We start from the raw sequence: 22,313 nt of genomic DNA on the forward strand, positions 1-22,313 counted from the left end.
CTATTTGCAGAAAGGAAGCAGTGTGTGGTGTCTGTTTGAATAAAGAAAACTACACTGGTGAAGTTTTCACACGATTCAAAGTGTTTATTCGAAACACAAAAAAAGTATTAATCAGATTAGCAACATGAAGAAGAAAAGTAAAAAAGCACCTTGTTAATGAATTAGTTGTCATCCGGGACTTATGTTGTTTTTTTATGACGTGGCGTCTGCGTTTCGTATCGACGTGATTGGGAGATGATTACAGGAAGTCGATGTGCACTCATTGTCTTTATAGTGAATGTGAATTTGCAATATATATATATATATAAGAATATTAAGGTACCTCGTGTGAGATCTGTGGGTTGAAATCCAGTTTACTTGTTGTACATTGATTACACGTACACATGGCCAGATCAAGAATGTGTCGTCATACGCAGACGTCACCACGACCATACAGCTTAGATTTTTCAAGGCGTTATCAAGGTGTGCAGGCTTTCCCCAGGCGAGGGTTGGGTGTCCTGGAGGACATGGGGCTATAGCCAGGCTCAGAGCCTCGTCTGGGCCGGATCTGTGTGAGAACCTTCCCCTGCCTGGAGCATCCCGGGGATATTTTGGGCGATTTGGGGAGCTTATAGAGGAAGACGTTATAGTGAAGTGGGGGACTCGTCTCAGGGTGTGCCTTCACCTCGTTAGGGAGGAGGAGCTCCAGATCAATGGTCACGCCGCTCTACAGACGAGAACACAAACACAAAACACACCAGGCACATGGAGAACACAATAAAAAGGTGATCTATGAAATACCATATGGATAAAGAATTGCAACATAAAAAAACATCAAAATGAAAAAAATGATCGATCAAACAAATGTGGTGTTAAAACACTGAGTTACAGATGGGTGAGAAATAGAGGAAGAACACTGGCGCAGAGGAGAAAGACACCGCTGTGTCCACTTTTATTTCATTAAGTGGGAGGGGTCAATCCTACACTGAATGTGTGTGTTTGTGTGTGTGTGTGTGTGTGTGTGTGTGTGTGTGTGTGTGTGTTTTCGTAGTAAGAAGTGAACATTGTGATTGACACCAGCCGTGTTTAAAGAGGTTTAATTCAGTATAATGAGCATGGAGAGTTTTAATGAGATGACTTCAGAATTATTTGCATGACAGAGGCGAACTGGAACCAGGACCTGGGCATGAACAAGACCAGAAACAGCCCAGGACCTGGACCAGCACTTGGACCTGACCAAGGCCAGAACCTGACAAGGGCCAGAACCTAAACAAGACCTGAACAAGACCAGGACATGGACCTGAACTAGACCATAACCTGAACAGGTCCTGGACCAGAACAAGACCAGGACATGGACCTGAACAAGGCCAGAACCTGTACCTAAATAGGACCAGGACCTGGACCTAAACAAGACCAGAACATGGGCCTGAATAAGACCAGGACCTGGACCTAAACAAGACCAGAACCTGAACCAGACCATGGACATGAACAAGACCTGATCAGGCGAACTGGAGCTTCTGCATGGTATATCAACACGATATCATTCTCCTTCTAGGATTTGATGTTTCTAGCGGGTGCGTTTAAAGGAACATGTGCTCCTTTGTTCCGAGGGAAATGGAGCAGGTATCTTGTGCTTAGCAACAGCTCAGGTGTGTGTATGTGTAAGTGTGTGTGTGTGTGTGTGTGTGTGTGTGTGTGTGTGTGTGTGTGTGTAGAAGCCATGCACAAGGCCCAGACAATGAGAGAGCAGGAGGACAGATGGAGAAAAGGAGGATATAAAGAGTGAGAGAGAGAGAGAGAGAGAGAGAGAGAGGGAGAGAGAGAGAGAGAGAGAGAGAGATATGGCGGAGTGCAGGAATACACTGGGACCAGCTCATGACTGTCAAAAATGCTTTTATTCCAGCAAACTAGTTCTAAAAAATAACCAAATGCATCACATCTTAAGTACATCAAGAGAATGTGGAAGAACATCAATGAGGAAAAAAACATTTAGCTTTAACACTGTATATAATCAAACACCGGAGAAAAGAAAAAAACGTCCGCATATAAAAAGAACACCAATGCATGCCGACTCCGAATAAGGCGGGTCAGGAAAGAGGGTTGATTGACAGCAGCCAGTGAATATATATAGAGCTTGATGTAGCATGGAGCATGACGACAGCAACAAGCAAGCAAGAAGGAGTGGGAAAAAAGAGTGACCAGACCAGTGTGGTGGAACACAAGGCATGTTCTACAGCAGTATGAGTTTAAACCATTAGACCCTGTATATCAAACTCTCTACTGGCTCAGCTAACGTTTATTAGAATCTAATACCAACAAATTAAATACACAATTCATGCTTTAAGTTACATTGATTTTACCTGTATTATATATATATATATATATATATATAAAGCGAGGCGGTATCAAAGTTTGGAGACTCGCTCTGTTCCTAGGAGCCAAATCTGGTGAGTACGGTGGGTGCGGACGTGAGATTACGTTGTTTCCGGTGAGAAATTCTCGTGTTAGGAGATCTTACATGGTCAGAATAGCATCAGTTGAACACAGGACGGTGTCTTTTGGCGCAATGACTTATGAAGGTCGGTGCTCCCTGTGACTGTGCATGAAGTTGGATGTTGCATGAAGTTGTTGTACAAAACTAGTCCAGAATGTATTTGATACCACCTTGTATGTATATATACACATATACACATATATATATATATATTGTGTGTGTGTGTGTGTGTGTGTGTGTGTGTGTGTGTGTGTGTGTGGTGTTTGCATAGCTGTGCTTATTAGAGACCTACTCCCTCTCTACAGGTAAAACACATGGCTTTCTATGGAGGAAACATTTCATTTTCTGCAGCAGTTTTGAGCTATGAAAGTCTTGTGAAGATTCTGTTTATTCCATTGTTTAGCTTTATTTCTTTATCCTGGTCAGGATTGCAGTGAAAAAAAAAAAAAAACCACCCTGGATGATGTTTATATAAAAACCCCATGTAGGTGCTAACCTGAGCTACAGATCAAACCCTGGAGCTGAAGTTTTATTTCCCCAAACATTCTCAGAGTCCCTGACATCATCTTATACATGTCATCTACTGTTACATTAAATAACAAATGTTATCTAGATTAGTTCAGCTACATCTATCTAGGTCGAGTTTGGTTGGTCTCTAACACGCATATCTATGCTTATTAGACAGGTAAGGTCTTCCTCTACAGCGCCCGCGTGTGGTTGGAGGCTGCTACTACATGGTGTTCTTCAAAGAGTTTACCTCTTCAGGATCGTCAGTGCCAATGGTGGTGGTGGTGTTCTTCTGTTTTGGTGACAGTGTGTTCTGGATATTCAGAGACTCATCCTCCTTAGCAGGGCTTTTGACCGGCTCTTCTGGCTTGGCTGTGTCGTTCTGCATGCATCACACACACACACACACACACACACACACACACACACACACACACACACACACACACACACACAGAAACACACACACAGGAAGCACAAATAAAATCTACAGACATCCTTACAATAACCCTTTCCAGACACACAGAGTTTCTCCAACTCTGTAATGCCGGTCACACAGCATTCAGAGAAGAGCCTCAGAATGGGTCATGTTCAAAAATGAACGGTTTAAACAACAGGACAGGAAACAAAAGATGAACCTTGGTGAGGTTTTCATTGAGCGAGAACATGCTGTCTGCTGTCAGCTCCAGTAATACTGTATAATGTCAGAGGTTCACCAGGAGCACGTACTTTATATCTGAAGCTTTTTCGGCACTTCAGGTCAGTGTGCTGTATGGAAATATTTCCAAATGAGCTGTAGGATGTTTTATTTGCGCTTTTCCTTCCATACTTCTATAAGCTAAACCTTTGATGATAAAATAATTGGGGGATCAGGGATAGGTGTAATGGGAAAATTATTCAGACTGATACACTGCAATTGGCTTAAATTACTTTCTTTTTCTCCTCTCCGAATAGACAACAAAGGTGACAAGGGTAAATGTATTCGTTAACTAATCAGCTGACCTATGCAACCTCTACCTTAGGTTATGAGACTGATACTACATCCTTGTGTTCTGTGCGGAATTCTGTAAAGTCTGTGCAGAATAAGAAGTCCGCATCATTAACTAGCACTACCTTGACCAAAACAACCTATACCACATCTATCTAAACAAACACACCTAGAAAAGCACTACCTAGACAAACACTTGTCAAACAAGAACTACCTTGACAAACACTACTTTGACAAAAACCTCCTAGACAAGTACTACCTAGACAAGTTCTACTCAGACAAGTTCTACTTATACAAGAACTTCCTAGACAAGTACAACCTAGACAATGTTCTACTCAGACAAGTCCTACTCAGACAAATACAAATCAAAAAAGTTCCACCTAGACAAGTACTACCTTAAGCTACAAGCAATTCATCTTACCTCATCACAGGGATCTTCAATGGGTTTACACACCCACATGTATTTGCTCACGGTTTTCTATGGGGTGAGTTGGTGAAAGTGTCAAACCCGTAAAACACAATCTTTTCAGTATGTATTAAAGATGTGTTTGCTGCAACCAAGACCTGCCAGTGATCTCACTATACAAGTAAATATCTCAGTGAGATGGAGCTGATTTAAAGAGCTAAAGTATGCTTAACCCAGATGAGGAAGAGGTTTCCCTTTTGAGTCATTTTCCCTTTCAAGGTTTCTTCCTTAGGTATCTAAGGGAGGTTTTTTTTTATTATTTTTATGACATTATAGTTTATATTTGTAATCTTTATTTTAATATATAAAGTTAAAATAATTCTATACAGAAAATATATATTTATACCAGTAAATATAATGAAAATACCAATTTCATGTGAAATTACAATTACAGGTACCAATAAGATACAGTAAAACAAATGTGTCATGGGTTAGTATAACCATAAATCCCTAAACCATAATCCAGACCCTTAACCCTAACCCAATGTCAACCCCAAACCCTAATCCAGACACCAAGTCTAACCTATAACCTTATTCCTAACCCAGAACCCTAACCCTAAATCAGACCTCAAGCCTACACCATAAACTTAACCCTGACCCAGACTACTATCCATAACCTATACCTTAAACCTAACCTATACCACAACTCAACCCCAGACCCCAACTGCACCCCACAAAATTAAAACTAAAGCAGACCCTTAACCCAATCTCAACCCCTAAACTTAACCAAACCTAATCCGTACCTTAATTATAATCTAGAACCCTAACACCAACCTCCAACTCAACTAAGATTCCTAAGTGGAACCCTAACCCTAACCCCTTACCTAAATCCTAACCAACCCCTAACACCAACCCCTTACCTAAACCTCAACCAACCTTTAACTCTAACCTTAACACTAACCCTACCAACCCCTAATCTGTAACCCCCAACCCTAAACAGCCTCTAATCTCTAACCCCTAACCCTAACCAACCCCTAATCACTAACCCATAACCGTAGCCAACTCCTAATTTCTAACCCCTAACCCTGATCCAACCCCCAATCTCTAACCCCTAACCAAAACCAACCCTTAATTTCTAACCTCTAACCCTTACCAACCTCTAATCTCTTACCCCTAATCACTAAACCCATAACTGTAGCCAACTCCTAATCTCTAACCTGAAACAAAACCGACATCAATCTCTAACCCCTAAGCCTAACCAAACCCTAAATCACTAACACATAACCCTAGCCAACTCCTTATCTTTAACCTGTAACCCTGATCCAACCGCTAATCTCTAACCCCTAACCAAGCCCTAATATCTAACCACTAACCTCTAACCAACCCGTAATATCTAACCCCTAAAGCTAACCAACTCCTAATTTCTAACCACTAACCCCTAATCTCTAATCCCTAAAACCCCCTAATCTCTAACCCCCTTAACCCTGATCCAACCTCTAATCTCTAACCCCTAACCCTGATCCAACCTCTAATCTCTAACCCCTAACTCTGATCTAACACCTAATTTTTTATCCCCTAACCCACCCCTAATTTCTAACCCTTAAACCCTGATCAACCCCTAATATCTAACCCCTAACCCTTAACCCTAACCAACCCTTAATCTCTAACCTCCTTACCCCTAACCAAGCCACTAATCTATAATTGCTAACCCCTAAACACTAACCAACCCAAAATCGCTAACCTCTAACCATGGTCCAACCCTTAACCCCTAACCCTAACCAACCCCTAATGTCTAACCCTGATCCATTGTCATCAGCACCACTGCTATGTGATGACAATGCTGACTCAACTTATCTTTTCTTTTCCTTCCTCAGATACCACAGCCTTCGCTCAGATCTCAGCATGCTTGGCGGACATATCTTCATCGATGAGTGCTCATCTTCAGCCACTGCTCGCAACCTTAGGGTAACCATGGACAATCAACTGTCTTTCTCATGCTAATGCTGGTTCTTGTTGATTTCTTCTCTATAACATCAGAAGGATTCGATAGTTTCTGTCCATACAGGCTGCCCAGGTGCTTGTTCAGTCTCTTGTCATTTCGAGACTGGACTACTGCAGCTCTCTGCTGGCAGGTCTTCCTCTGAACACTATTCGTCCACTGCAAATGATCCAAAACGCAGCTGCACGACATGTGTTCAACCTGCCCTCAAAGTTCTCAAACAACACCCCTTCTGGTAGCTTCTGGCAGCTGCAGGTATCAGATTCAAAACACTGATGTTTGCTTAAAAAGCCAAAAATGGACCAGCACACTCTTTCCTCAGAGACCTTCTCACTCCTCACACTGCACCATACTGTCTGAGATCCTCCAGCACTGCTTGACTGGTACCACCTTCTCTCAGAATGAGAGGTAAGTGTACTTCAAGGCTCTTTTCTGTTGGTGGTGGAATGAACTTCCCCTAGATCTCCAAACAGTAAAGTTTCCTAACCCTAACCCTACCCCCTAACCAACCCCTAATCTTTAACCAAAAACCACAGCCAACCTCTAAATCTCTAATCTCAAACCCCTGATCCGACGCAGATTTATTATTTGTTCTCTGAACACTTGGATAGCCGAGAGACCCCTGCTGTAAATCCCATTTCAGTTCTATTCCACACACACTTTATTACAAGATCCACTGTGGAGGCCACAAAGTAACACAAACACAGACAGCAGTGGAATGAATGTGATTTTGGGCACAGACTCACATGAGATGAGGGAAGAGGAAAAAACAGGGTGTAAATAGGAAGCGAGGTGTTCTATATGTGTTCTATATGTGTTCTATATGAGGAAAAAGTAAGGGTTAAATAATTAGATAAAAGAGAAAAGAGAGGACAGAGGGAAGGAGAGAAAAGAGGGAGTTACCTGACAGATCATGTTATCATAGTAAGCCAAAGCATGGGGAGGGTTAGACAGAGAACCACACTCATCCCTTACGTTTGTCTGTGAACCTTCGGCCACGGTGGAGAGCGAGAAGTTGTCATTGTTCTGCTCCGACTGAGGCCTGGACTTACTGAGAGAGACAGAGAGAGAGACAAAGAAAGAGAGAGAGAGAGATAACATTGGAGTTTTTGTATTTATTCTGTCACTCTCTTCATCATCGCACCCTTCTTTTCCTCCCATCCTCCTCTCCATCTGTTCCATGGACTGTGCTTAAAAGATTTTGGCTGCACAGCTGTATGTAGGTCACCCACACCCACACCCACACACACACACACACACACACACACACACACACACACAAACATTAGTCTGTTGTCCCAGGCAGTTTTCAGAATACAGGGTATCTGTGTGTGCGTGTGTGTGTGCGTGTGTGTGTGTGTGTGTGTGTGTGTGTGTGTGTGTGTGTGTGTGTGTGTGTTAACCTGCGTTTTCGCAGTTGTCTGTTTTCGATTTTCAGCTGATGGAGGCGCTTGGAGAAGACCACGATGAGCATGAAGAGGATGAGCAGCATGACTGAAACACAGCTCACCACAATGCACATGACCTGGAAGTCGGTGATGACGGACTCACACCTGGTCCCTTTGTTCCACATGTACTCCTGTATGTTACACCTGCACAGAGATGCACACGATTAATAAAACAACTGTACTGTGTGTGTGTGTGTGTGTGTGTGTGTGTGTGTGTGTGTATGTCTGTGTGTGTGTGTGTGTGTGTGTGTGTGTGTGAGATAAATAATAATAATAACACTACACACACCCTTTCATTGTCAAACAGTGTATTAGGGGTCAATCAATAGCGAACAGGAAATCTGTCTCTAAAACAGAGGAGACTCAAACAGCCGTCAGCTCAACCAGGACACATTAATGAGCGTGTAAAGTATTTTAGTCTTTTTATCTTTTATCTTTTTTATCTTTTTTAAATAGATCTTATCTACTCAACTACATTTATAAATCAATAAAGATTCACTGAACGAGCTGGTATCAAAATGTTTGGAGAATAGTTTTGTAACACACCACCAGATGGCAGCACAAGGCTGCACACACAGTCACAGGGATCACCGATCTTCATAAGTCAGTGTGGCAAAAGATATCGACTATTGTGGACTATTTCGAAGGTGATTGTGCGGAAACGTAGATAAATAGAGTATTTTTTGGTAAACAGAGCTCGTCTCCAAACCTTTTGAGATTGCTGACTGTAAGCGACTTTTAAGCGCAGCTGGTCTCAATTTTAGTCAGAAAAGGGATATAATCATTTTCCAAAAAAGAAAAAGTGCTTGAAATTGAATAAAAATATTGCTCTCTCTGAGGTGCATCAAATCGCAGTCAGCTCTGAATATTTGATTTCAATTTAACGTAAATTATACTTTCATTTGTTTGAACTAAATTGAACGGTTCTTGTCATTTCTAAAGGGTGGTAGCTTGGACAAAGGCATTGGACTTTGCATCCGAAGGACATGAGTTTAAATCCCAGCCACACCAAGCTGCAATTCCTGGGCCCCTGAGCAAGGCCCTTAACCCCATAGCTGCTCAGCTTTATGAATAGGATAAATGTAAGTCGCTTTGGATAAGGGCGTCTGTTAAATGCCATAAATGTTAATAAAAATTTAATTCGATTTGTTAAATAAAGAACCCTTTTTGAGCATTCGCTTTACTACTTTGTCCGTTTTTTTGTTTGATCTTTGGTTAATGCAGTATTAATGAGGTGTAAAATTTGATTAGTATTTTTCGGAAATCGAACCTCCCAAAATCAATTGTTTTTGGCTTTAAAGGTTGAGCGAAATCATAGATTGTGTCACGTGTCTCCAGAAGGTAAGAGAGTTTTTACCTGCAGAATGCACCAATCCCTTCCACCACATAACACTGGCCCCCATTAAAGCAGTAACTGCTGTAGAAGTCGCAAGGTGACTCGCAGGTGCCGTTCCTCCAAACAAATCCCAGAACACATCCGCTGCTATCCACCGCCCTCGGAGGTCCTACCAGATCATCCCCACCAGACACACCATCGTCGGATTGAGAGTTAACGGGAGCGGCCTTCTTAATCAGCTGGATATTTTCATCTTCCGTTTCTGCAGGTGTGGACTGGTCTTCAACCGCATAGCTCTCTGTGGTGGAGTAGTCAGGCGCCAGGTAATCGTAAAAATCAGACGTCCAGGAGGTGAGATCTCCACCCTGAACCTCCTGAGGTGGGATTTCTAGCTGGTACTGTTGATCCGGTTGATAAAAACCCACTTTAATGACGGGATTGGAATCATTCGACTCGCTGAGGAACAACTGAGGAGAACGGCTGTTGAGGTCGGGGACACGTCCGTCAGGCTGCAGAGCTTCACCTTGCCACCAAGAGGTGGCTTCTAGGTTTTCCTCTTTAAAGTCCAGCTGGGCTTTGCCATGAGACAGGGTGGGAAGACCTGCCCCCATGCCACCTACAGCCGTGTTGGTGTGGTGGTGCCCACTTTTAGCTAAATCAGCGCTGATCACGTTTTCATCCAGGCCACTGCTTCCAGCCTCTTCTGCTGCACGCCGTTTATGGGCATGTGTTTGAGATGAGGAACCGGGCAGAACTTTAGCAGGAAGTGAAAGTTTACGTTCCTCAGCATGAGATGAGTTGATCTGAGTGGCACTGGATGCCAATGAGCTGCCTGTAAAACAAAACACACAAACATACTGACTGGACTTTCCATCCTCTGTAGACTTATCTGTACACAATCAAAGTGCAGCAATATGGATTTGAAGTCCTCATGCTTTAGTACCTGCATGTATTGTCATTATTCAAAGAAATTGTATCTAGAGGTATTTTGTGGCCTCCTGTGGCTGCTGTCTGACCTTTGTCCAACCATATATATTATAATATACACAATACATGGTGGTCTCATGTAGTAGACATTCCTCTAAAACTCATTTGGATTCATGACTAAATACTACCACCGTCATGCTTCACTGCCTTCAGGATGTCTTCAGAATCAACAGCAAAACTGAGTTACAATTTACTCACAGCACAGAATTGTTTTCTTCATATAAGTCTCCATTTTGGATTTCATCTGGGGTTTTTTCTTCTCCCAGCAATTGTGTTCTTTTCATTATTCTTTCATAAAGCCCAGGTTTGTGAAGTTGTGTCCTAATTAACAATTTCTTAAATCTAAACAATTTAGACTTTTTCACTCTAGATTATTGGTCTCCAAACTTTTTTGCGCCACGGTTCGGTTTAATGTCGGAAAATATTTTCACGGACCGGCCTTTAAGGTGTGGCGGATAATTACAACAAAATAAAATTATACGACCATAAAAATGGTATTTTCTAAATCTAATAATTACCGTGAATACACTGTGTTGTTTATTGTTAATTTTTTTTTATTGGGGGTTTGAATTTAGCGGTAATGTATTATGTGTTAGCGTATAAGGACTTTGTGACAGCAGTTAAGTGTGCAGTAGAAACAACAGACTGGTTCAAGGTTAAGGTTGGACTGCATCAAGGATCGGCTCTGAGTTCTTTCCTGTTTGCAGTGGTGATGGACAGGTTGACGGACGAGATCAGACAGGAGTCTCCGTGGACTATGATGTTTGCGGATGATATTGTGATTTTTGTTGGGAGTAGGGAGCAGGTTAAGAAGAGCCTGGAGAGGTGGAGGTACACGCTGGAGAGAAGGGGAATTAAAGTCAGTAGGAGTAAGACAGAGTACATGTGTGTGAATGAGAGGGGGGGCAGTGAAGGGGTGTGGTTGCAGGGAGAAGAGGTGGAGAAGGTGGAGGAGTTCAGGTACCTGGGGTCAACAGTGCAAAGTAATGGAGAGTGTGTTAGAGAAGTAAAGAAAAGAGTGCAGGCAGGGTGGAGTGAGTGGAGAAGAGTGATAGCAGGAGTGATTTGTGATAGAAGAGTATCTGTGAGAATGAAAGGGAAAGTTTATAGGACTGTGGTGAGACCTGTGATGATGTATGGATTAGAGACAGTGGCTTTGAGTAAAAGGCAGGAGGTGGAGCCGGAGGTAGCAGAGAAGTAAAGATGTTAAGGTTTTCGTTGGGAGTGACGACAATGGACAGGATTAGAAATGAGTTTATTAGAGGGACAGCACATGTAGGACGTTTTGGAGACAAGGTGAGGGAGGCAAGATTGAGATGGTTTAGACATGTGCAGAGGAGGAACATGGGGTATATCGGTAGGAGAATGCTGAGGATGTAGCTACCAGGAAGGAAAAAAAAGGAAGGCCAAGGAGGAGGTTCATGGATGTGGTGAAGGAAGACAAGCAGGTAGTTGGTGTGGCAGATGTAGAGGACAGGGGGATGTGCAGACGGATGATCCGCTGTGGCGACCCCTAATGGGAGAAGCCGAAAGAAGAAGGAGTATTATGTGTTAGCGGTCGGAGCAGCCCCTTTAAGAAGGTAGCGGATGTAGGTAAGACGTGACCGAGGCATCATGACATGCATTAAGAGTGAGTCATAGACAGATGTGGCGGAGAGAATCCGGTCATTTTCTAAAATAAAACATCGTTTAGCATCAGATAAATAAATAAAATGGAAATAATGTAAGTTATGTATTCTTTCTGTGCGGCCCGGTACCAATTCACCCACAGACTGGTGCCAGTTCGCGGCCTGGGGGTTGGGGACCATTGCGCTAGATGGCTCCTCTGACTAGCATTAGCATAGTCCATGATTGACTTTTTATTCGCTGTGTTCTGTGATCCATGATGTAGCGATCAGACGGCTGGATGTCGATGCCCTATTTACAGATAAACCCACCACATCCTCATGTCTCTTAGCCTGTATCTCATGCTAGTTAGTTAGTTTCATCTGCAGTCCACAGTATACAGAAAGCTGATGTCATTAGATGATTAGCGTAATCGCTCTCGTCTCTGCTGTTTGTCTGAATCAGATCACGAAAGATCTGCAAAATGACAGCTTGCACATTTCTTACATCCCTTGTCATCCATCACAATGGAAAAAATTACAAGTGCAAAAAAACTCATCATGATCGGTTCACACTGACAGTGTTTCAGATCGAAAGAGGAATCGTGAGCTCCACAATATAACAGAACACAGAGATAGTGATGGGGGGAGAGAGAAGGGATGAGGGACGAGGGCTTTTCTAGTCTATTTCACTCTTTCAGTGTGATTGGCAGCGTAAAACAAAGTTGCTTCAGGGAATTTGTATTCAAATTCATTCTCTCAGGACACACACACACACACACACACACACACACACACACACACACACACACACACACACACACTGGTTTCCAAGGAGCGATATAAAGTGCCTCTCATGTGAAAAGCCTTGTGGAACAGAGCCTCTTCTGTCCTTGCCTCTCGTTTCATGTCCTCTCTTTCATCTGTGTGGTTCCCACCATTGCGCCTGCACATGAAAACTAACAAGTGGAGCTCCTCACAACATCCTCACAATATCTCCTACAACAATTTTACTACATCCTCACAATATCTCCTACAACAATTTTAAAACGTCCTCACAATATCTCCTACAACAATTTTAAAACGTCCTCACAATATCTCCTACAACAATTTTAAAACGTCCTCACAATATCTCCTACAACGTCCTTACAATATCTCCTACAACAATTTTAAAACGTCCTCACAATATCTCCTACAACAATTTTAAAACGTCCTCACAATATCTCCTACAACAATTTTAAAACGTCCTCACAATATCTCCTACAACAATTTTAAAACGTCCTCACAATATCTCCTACAACGTCCTTACAATATCTCCTACAACAATTTTAAAACGTCCTCACAATATCTCCTACAACAATTTTAAAACGTCCTCACAATATCTCCTACAACAATTTTAAAACGTCCTCACAATATCTCCTACAACAATTTTAAAACGTCCTCACAATATCTCCTACAACAATTTTAAAATGTCCTCACAATATCTCCTACAACAATTTTAAAACGTCCTCACAATATCTCCTACAACAATTTTAAAACGTCCTCACAATATCTCCTACAACAATTTTAAAACGTCCTTACAATATCTCCTACAACAATTTTAAAACGTCCTCACAATATCTCCTACAACAATTTTAAAACGTCCTCACAATATCTCCCACAACAATTTTACTACATCCTCACAATATCTCCTACAACAATTTTAAAACGTCCTCACAATATCTCCTACAACAATTTTAAAACGTCCTCACAATATCTCCTACAACAATTTTAAAACGTCCTCACAATATCTCCTACAACAATTTTAAAACGTCCTCACAATATCTCCCACAACAATTTTACTACATCCTCACAATATCTCCTACAACAATTTTAAAACGTCCTCACAATATCTCCTACAACAATTTTAAAACGTCCTCACAATATCTCCTACAACAATTTTAAAACGTCCTCACAATATCTCCTACAACGTCCTTACAATATCTCCTACAACAATTTTAAAACGTCCTCACAATATCTCCTACAACAATTTTAAAACGTCCTCACAATATCTCCTACAACAATTTTAAAACGTCCTCACAATATCTCCTACAACAATTTTAAAACGTCCTCACAATATCTCCCACAACAATTTTACTACATCCTCACAATATCTCCTACAACAATTTTAAAACGTCCTCACAATATCTCCTACAACAATTTTAAAACGTCCTCACAATATCTCCTACAACAATTTTAAAACGTCCTCACAATATCTCCCACAACAATTTTACTACATCCTCACAATATCTCCTACAACAATTTTAAAACGTCCTCACAATATCTCCTACAACAATTTTAAAACGTCCTCACAATATCTCCTACAACAATTTTAAAACGTCCTCACAATATCTCCCACAACAATTTTACAACGTCCTCACAATATCTCCTACAACGTCCTCACAATATCTCCTACAACAATTTTAAAACATCCTCACAATATATCCTACAACAATCTCACAGTATGCTCACAATATCCTCACAATATCCTCACAACATCTTCACAACGTCCTCACAACATTCTCACAACCTCCTCATAACAACTTCACAACATCCTCACAATACACTTTGAACATCCTCACAACAACCTCACAAAAAATCTCGCAATCTCACAATACCCCCTCAACATCCTCACAACTTTCATGTCTTTACAACAACTTCACATCTTTACAACAACCTCTTAACATCCTCAAAACAACCTCACAACAACAACAACCTCACTACATCCAAACAATATTTCACAATTTCCTCACAATATCCTCACAACATACTAACAACATCCTCACAACAACGTCCCAACATTCATACAACAACCTCACTGTATTATCACAACATCCTCGCAACATACTTTCAACATCCTCATAAAAAAACTTTACATCTTGACAAAAACAAAAACTTCACAACATTCTTACAACATCCTCACAGTATAATCACAACATCCTCACAGTATAATCACAACATCCTCACAGTATAATCACAACATCCTCACAGTATAATCACAACATCCTCACAATATCCTCAGAACATTCTCGAAACAACCTCACAATATCTTCGTAACAACCTCACAACAACATTACCACAACATCCTTACAATAACCTCAGAACATTTTTAAAACCTCACAATATCTTCGCAACAACATTACCACAACATCCTCACAACACTGTCACACTCCGTAGTAGTATTATCATCACTAGCTAGATTTAGCAGCAGTGTTTCCGTGTGATATCGATGTATTCAGATCTGATTCCGAAAATAATCAGAGGAACACGGGATTGAAGGACATTTGCTGGACGAGTGCTGGAGGAAAATGGGTGAGAAAATGTGGCTCTCTGTCTCCTTCATGAATGGCACTGGGCACTGAGAGGGTATCTGCACCCTGTTTAGTAGGCATGGCAGGATGTTGCGAGTGAGAGCTAGAGAAAGACAGGAGGTAGAGAGAGGGTTTTTATGAGAGAAGAAAAGATGGCTTTACATGAACATCCATGGTGTCTGTGGAGAACTGAGTGTTAACTACAACAAAAGGTTTCATTCTGGACATTTCTTTTTCCCAGGCTGCTTTTCTCCTGGTCTGTGAAAGAGATCAGTGAGTAATTAATGTTCAACCTGCTGAGAGGATTGCGCTCCACTCAGACACTCCATGCAGATCATTCGAAGCGCCTTTATATTCGCAGGTCTTTGGAGTTCTGTAACATGGACATCTCCACACCCTGTCAGTAAAGGTCATGCTCACCTCCTCAGAACCTGGTTTATCACACATTCATGCAGCGAGCATTTGTCAAGAAAAAGATCAAAATTTCATGACCGTCTCTCGAATTTGACTCTAGATTCCACACTAACTCATGTTCTAGATGCTTACCTTAAACTTGCATGATCTACACATGTCTCGAATGTTACCACAGATATTCAGGAGGGTTATATTCCAGAGACCGAGATAATTAAATTCAAGAATAATTCAATTTCTTCAACTTAGACTCATGAATTTGGAAGATCCAAGGCTTTAGAATTCATGAGGAACCTTCACGATCACCTGAAGGTCCATACTTCTCACAGGGGTTTTATCAGTGTATGCAGTTTTCTTTATGTAGACAAACACATACAAAGCAAACTGCAGCTCTTGGGTTCTCCTTTACCATTACCTACTGAACGTTCTACATGTTTACAGAGTCTGTAAAAAGTGTGGAAACACCAAATCATGGTTTTTAAAACAGAAGGTTTGAAGTCCAAATGGGACATTTTTGTGTCTAACAGAAGAACTTGTGTAAGATGGAGAACAGGAGAGAAGATGTGATCAGACTCCCTCACCGCCACACTCACACATAGAGCAGGGAAGGTTCCGGAAAGTGAACACGGCTTTCATTCCACACTTCATCACCATGCAGTTCCGTCTGGACCCGACTTCACAAGACAATGAGCCGAAGCGCACGTCTGAGTTCGGTGTAATTTAGAGAGCAGACAGACGTCTGGAGTGATGTCGGTTGTTTAACATGCACGTGTCTCTCAAACACCATAAACACTGAGAGATTCACACTTTTGACAGACACTGTAAATGAGTAAGTACTTCCTGTTTGGTGCATCAGCGAGCATCTGTGAGTGTATTTGTGACACTCCGTGTTCTGATCTCATAAAGTCCATAGTGAACGCTCACAGCCTGCAGTCCTGAGGTCTGTTATAAACAGCGTACTGAGAGCTGCAGGCAGTGAGGTTGGCATCACACACACCGGACACACACACACACTGAGGGGCCAGACCTGCTGTATCACCGGGCCAACTTTCCAAATGCCTCCATCTGAACCTCTCTGGATTTAGATCTCACTCTTCTTCCTTTTAAAGGACAAAAGCAGACAGTTGGTCGCTCAGCATGTCCGTGGTCAGGTCCTGTATTATTTGACTCAGCAGATAAAAGATCTTGAGATGATTTCAAGATTGTGGATTTGCATTTGGAGTCTCTCTGTTTTAAGTCTAAAAAGCTGTAGGTGAGAAGAATTATCAATAGTTTGAAAAACATGCTGGTGAGCTTGGGAACTTGGGAAGAAAACAATGGTTAGAATAAAGAATGCTTTAAGCGGTGAAGAAATACATTGTGGCCAGATGCAGAACGTCGGCCAGGAGGTAGGAGTATCTGTGTGAAACTCAGCAAGAGACACAAGATGTCCACCTCAAAAACAGGAAGACCAGATTACCAAAAAACATCTTGCATGAAATCCTGTACAGTTCTGGAAAAACTTCCTACAGAGAGATGAGACAAAGATCAGCTTGTATTTGAAAAGAATATGGAGGAGGAAAGGAACTGCAGATGATGCTTCAACAATCAGTAGATGGAGCTAAAGTTACTTCAAAAGCAATCAAAAGGTAATTTCTACATGCAGCTATGGAAAGAAAGTTCTGCAGTGGCTGGGTCAGTCACCTGAGCTGATTCCAACTGTTGTGCATTTCATCTGAAAACAAAAGGACCTCTACCAAAGGGATACTAAGTGATACCCTCAACCAAAGGCAGAGAAAGAAAGGATCTGCTCATGAGTCAAATCACCTCGCATCTGATGAAAACATTGGAGAGGCTGGTGCTCACTCATCTCCAACCTCTGGTGAGCCCATCAATGGATCAACTTCAGTTTGCCTACCAACCTGGCATTGGAGTGGAAGACGCAGTCATCTTCCTCCTAAATCGGGCTATTTCACACCTGGAAAAGGCTAGGAGCACAGTGAGAGTCATGTTTTTTTACTTCTCTAGTGCTTTTAACACCATCCAACCTGCGCTCCTGAGGGATAAGATGGTGTACATGGGAGTGGACCATCATCTGTCTGCCTGGATACTGGACTACCTCACAGACCGACCACAGTATGTGAGGACTCGTGACTGTGAGTCTGACATGATTGTCTGCAACACTGGAGCCCCGCAGGGAACGGTTCTAGCCCCGTTTCTCTTCACCATCTACACTGCAGACTTCATGTTCAGCTCAGCAACCTGTCACCTACAGAAGTTCTCTGATGACTCTGCCATCGTCGGTCTGATCACGAATGATGATGACAGAGAGTACAGAGGACTTATACAGAACTTTGTGGACTGGTGCCAACGGAGCTGCCTTCAGATAAATGTGGGGGAAACGAAAGAACTGGTGGTGGATTTCCGTAGGCACAAACAAACTCTATCACCAGTGAACATTCAGGGAAGGGACATTGTGAGAGTGGACTCTTACAAATACCTGGGTGTTTACCTAAACAACAAACTAGACTGGACAAACAACACTGAGGCAATTTACAAGAAAGGGCAGAGCAGACTCTTTCTGCTGAGGAGACTAAGGTCTTTTGGAGTGCAGGGAGAGCTACTGAAGACCTTTTTTGACTCTGTGGTGGCCTCAGCTATATTCTATGGAGTGATCTCCTGGGGCAGCAGCATCTCTACTGCATACAGGAAGAGACTAGACAAGCTGATCAGGAAGTTCAGCTCAGTCCTGGGGATTCCCCTGGACACTGTACAGGAGGTGGGAGAAAGGAGGATAGTAGCAAAACTATCATCATTGCTGCAGAACGCCTCTCACCCCCTGTATGTAACCGTTACATCGCTGAGCAGCTCTTTTGGTGACAGACTGATACATCCTAAGTGTCTGAAGGAGCGTTACAGAAGGTCTTTTCTCCCTGCTGCTATTAGACTTTACAACCAAAGCTGTTCCCAGTAAAACCAGTCACCAAATACAACACTGTTATTACTTTTTAAGCTGTGCAATAACATTGTGTGCAATATTACATGAATTTTGTGCAATATTACCCGCAATTACGTGCAACACCCCCTTGAAATATTACCTGAAATGCGTACTTTTTTTCTCCCCCTATTTGTATTTATACATTGTACTGTATATATACTGTTATTGTACTATATGTATATTCTCTTTTTCATATATTTGCATTTATTTTTATTTCTTTGTTTGTTATTATTATTATTTGTTTTTATTTCTCTGTTTTTATTTTTTTGTATATTCTTTTTTATATATTTGCATCTATTTTTATTTCTTTGTCTTGCTGCTGTAACATAGAAATTTCCCACTGTGGGACGAATAAAGGTTTATCTTATCTTATCTCATCTCATCTCATCTCATCTCATCTCATCTCATCTCATCTCATCTCATCTCATCTCATGAAGAGGGGCCTGAAGAGAAATATCAGGAGAACATACAGGGAATGAAGACACCTGGCGGAGCTTCGCCATAATTTCCATCTAGAACATTAGAACATGGCACGTTTACTTCTAACCAGTCATAGAACCAATCAGCCAAGAAAACTGTATAAGAGCTGTGAAGAAAACCCGCAAAAAAAAAAAAAAACAATCAGTGAAATCATCAACAACCTCCACAGGGCCGGGGTTGAAGGTCTCATGAAGAAGTTCTGCACAAAATTCATCAGCAGTAAAAAAAAAATCAGAAGACCAGATTGGAAACAAAAGGACCTCTACCAAAGTGATACTAAGTGATACCCTCAACCAAAGGCAGAGAGAAGAAAGGATCTGCTCATGAGCCAAATCATACAGTGTGAAGGATGGTGGTGGTGGTGGCCTCATATTTATCTCTCAGTCTCAAACCCTGAGCCTGCAGTTCCAGTACATTTGAATCACAGGTTAGTGATTTAAAACAGCTTTTGAAGAAAGTAATCTGCTCAGGTGTTACTTGACTGGACCTGTACCAAACCCGTGTTCCATTCTGCACTTTTTGTCATTGTTTGGTTTTGTTTCTATGCTGATTTAATAAAGTCATCGTTCCCCATCTTCTGCAAGAATAAAGCTCTGAGCTGCACTGAGGTTCGAGCATGCTCTGCAGGTGAACGCTGCTGTAGCATGTCCAACAGGTTGTGTACCTCTGGTGTTAGCGTTCCCATAGCTTATTATCAGCCCACATTCAGAGTTCCAGAAGGCCAGGCTACACGCGGCACTAACACTCTGACGCTATGACGCTAATCCGCTCTGACAGCCTCTGCTGTTCGGAAACCTCAGTGGCAGATTGCGCCTCGGTGTCATGCCAGGAAACCGAGAGGGGGAGGGGGAAGGGCTGAGAACTACAACAGCATAAAAAATAATAATACAGGATTTGGGAAGTAGGAGAAACATGGATGTTCATATCTAAATGCCATGTTTCATAACATTCATGTTTTCACTGGGAAAAACCAAACCAACAGATTTGAAGTGAAGAAAAAAGAAAACGCCTGGTGTACTGATCTCTAAAAAAATTTTTCAAACAAAGGTTATGCCATTCCTCAGATAATCTAAGGGTTTATCCAGTCTGCATTGAAGATGACAAACTGGGTGTAAGTGGATCTAAAAAGAGCCAGAAGAAGATCTCTATAGAAGATCTCCATCTGCATTAAGTGCTGTGTTAAACATAGACAAGGCTGGAGCTGATGCTCCTACAGTGACGTCTGATGACATCATGAACTTAAACTCAGGTATAAATCAGGACAAATGAAAGGAAAGTGGTAGCTCAGTGGTTCAAGTCCCAAAATCACCAAGCTGCCTTGTGTGGGCCCTTGAGCAAGGCCCTAAACCCTCTGTACTCCAGGGGGCGCTGTATCATATTTGGCACCGTTATTATTATCACAGAAGTGAGTTATCGTAACTTTTCCAGTCTTTCGCCGGATTGCTTGTTTCTCTCCAGGCTGTCAGTTCACATTACCTTTTATGGAGATTTGTGGGCGTCGCTATATGCAAACAAGTGTCAAGAGCACACTTTTTCTCTTTATAGGTGATCCGCATGCACGCACACACACACACACACACACACACACACACACACACACACACACACACACACACACACACGGTAGAGTAATTAAGAAACAGATCTTACTGTGTGTCCACAGAGGAACCAGGTAGAGAATCAGAAGGCTGGAGAGCAGCAGCGTCGAGATCCTGCACGTCATTTTCTTCCCAAAGCTGAAGTACACAAACGAGTACACAAACTCACATCACACACTTACTCTCTGCTGCTGTTAGTCAGTCAGTCCTGCTCCCTGTGCTCCATCACACACACACACACACACACACACAGAGTTCTGTCTCAGATGGATGGGGTTGGTTGGGCTGTGTGTGGTGTTGCGTCTTCTTGCTGTCACTCCTGAGATATTCTTCTCGTCTGGTTATCTCTCATTTTTACAACATCTCTCTCTCTTTTAAGCCGAGACTCATCCGGAGACGTCCAGGTTCTAAAGGAGACACCACTGATCCCAAGAGAGAACGAGAGAGACGGAGTGTGTGAGTGTGTGTTGATGAAGAGCAGAGAGACAGTAGCTGCATCCCAGTCGCCCGAGAGCTGAGTGAGTAGAGTTCGGTGGAGTAAAGATTTTCCCCTCTCTCCCTCCCGCTCTCTATCTCTCTCCCTCTCTACCCCTCTCTCTGTGTGTCCAATCACAGGCAGCTCAGAACTTGTTTAATTCCAAGCTTACATCCCCCAACACTGCCCTCTCCCTCCCCAACACACACGCAACACACATACACGTGAGTTCAAATCAGATTTTATTACAGCTGAACTCCTTCACATATCAGTCTGAGAGAGATAGACACAGAGAGAGATAGACAGACAGAGAGGCTGAAAAGTAAATGACAGACAGTGAGGGAGAGACAGACAGACAGAGAGAGACACAGACAGAAAGACACAGACAGACACAGAGAGACCGACAGAGAGACAGACAGACACAGAAAGACCGACAGAGAGACACACATAGAGACAGACAGACAGACAGACAGACACAGAGAAGGCGAGAGACACAGACAGACAGATTGACAGAGAGAGAGACACAAAGAGAGACACAGACAGAGAGAGAGACAGACACAGAGAGGGAGAGACACAGACAGACAGACAGAGAGAGAGACAGACAGACAGAGAGAGAGACAGACACACAGAGAGATAGAGACAAAGACAGAGAGACACACACACAGACACAGAAAGACAGACATGTAGATGACAGACAGAGAGACAGACACAGAAAGACAGACATGTAGATGACAGAGAGACAGACACACAGAGATTGTGAGAGAGTATAAAGCAGGACATCACAGTAAAATGGGATTGAACTCATCCCCTCCAGTGCATGTTCTCTAAAGCCCAGACTAAACGCCACACTCACCTCACAGGGTTGGAATGCATTCAGGTGCATCTGCTTCAGGAGACCTGTGTGTGTGTGTGTGTGTGTGTGTGTGTGTGTGTGTGTGTGTGTGTGCGTGTGCGTGTGCGTGTGCGTGTGCGTGTGTGAGAGAGATCATACGGACTGGATAATGTGTTTATAAATCATACTGCAGTTCTGCACTGTACATTTTCACACTCAAACCACACAAAGAACCATTTGGACCTGTTTCCCACAGAAAAGAAAACACTGGGAGCCACAAAACCCTTTTGACATTTAAATTAAAATAACACTAAATGTAACGTGTTTTTTTTTTGCCTTTATGCTATGTATAATCAAACCATAATGTGTTGCATTTATGAAATCAATGAAGTGCAGAGAGAATGAAATTACATTTCTGCATGCAACAAACAAATGTTGAACT

The 22,313-nt window shown here is 42.3% G+C and overlaps 1 protein-coding gene and 1 long non-coding RNA gene across 5 annotated transcripts; one reads left to right on the plus strand and one right to left on the minus strand.

The window, feature by feature from the left end:
* Positions 1–63: 63 nt before the first annotated feature.
* cspg5b (chondroitin sulfate proteoglycan 5b) lies at positions 64–21,181 on the minus strand. Of its 4 annotated transcripts, none has more exons than XM_083523681.1 (7): positions 20,617–21,181; positions 9,179–9,989; positions 7,777–7,965; positions 7,349–7,424; positions 4,390–4,446; positions 3,231–3,362; positions 64–706 (listed from the first exon to the last, which is right to left on the minus strand). In XM_083523681.1, the coding sequence occupies exons 1-7, from the start codon at positions 20,687–20,689 to the stop codon at positions 458–460; spliced, it is 1,587 nt and encodes a 528-aa protein (XP_083379807.1). In that variant the 5' UTR covers positions 20,690–21,181; the 3' UTR covers positions 64–457. The 4 variants fall into 4 exon arrangements, with proteins under 4 accessions (XP_083379807.1, XP_083379805.1, XP_083379808.1 ...); XM_083523679.1 differs by having other exon boundaries at positions 7,277–7,424; XM_083523682.1 differs by lacking the exon at positions 4,390–4,446.
* Positions 724–2,901, plus strand: LOC310716556. The gene is made up of 2 exons (XR_014530611.1): positions 724–1,662; positions 1,695–2,901. It is a non-coding gene; the product is annotated as an uncharacterized lncRNA (long non-coding RNA).
* Positions 21,182–22,313: the final 1,132 nt, after the last annotated feature.

The sequence above is a fragment of the Silurus aristotelis genome (genome assembly GCF_946808225.1).
Source record: "Silurus aristotelis genome assembly, chromosome: 21".
Taxonomy (NCBI): Eukaryota; Metazoa; Chordata; class Actinopteri; order Siluriformes; family Siluridae; genus Silurus; species Silurus aristotelis.

Coding starts and splice junctions, on each gene's coding strand:
- cspg5b (XM_083523679.1), bottom strand. CDS start 20,689: ATGACGTGCAGGATCTCGACGCTGCTGCTCTCCAGCCTTCTGATTCTC. Junction 7,966..9,178: donor GGGATTGGTGCATTCTGCAG/GTAAAAACTCTC, acceptor ATCTCTGTGCAG/GTGTAACATACAGGAGTACA. Junction 707..3,230: donor GCACTGACGATCCTGAAGAG/GTAAACTCTTTG, acceptor TCTCGTCTGTAG/AGCGGCGTGACCATTGATCT.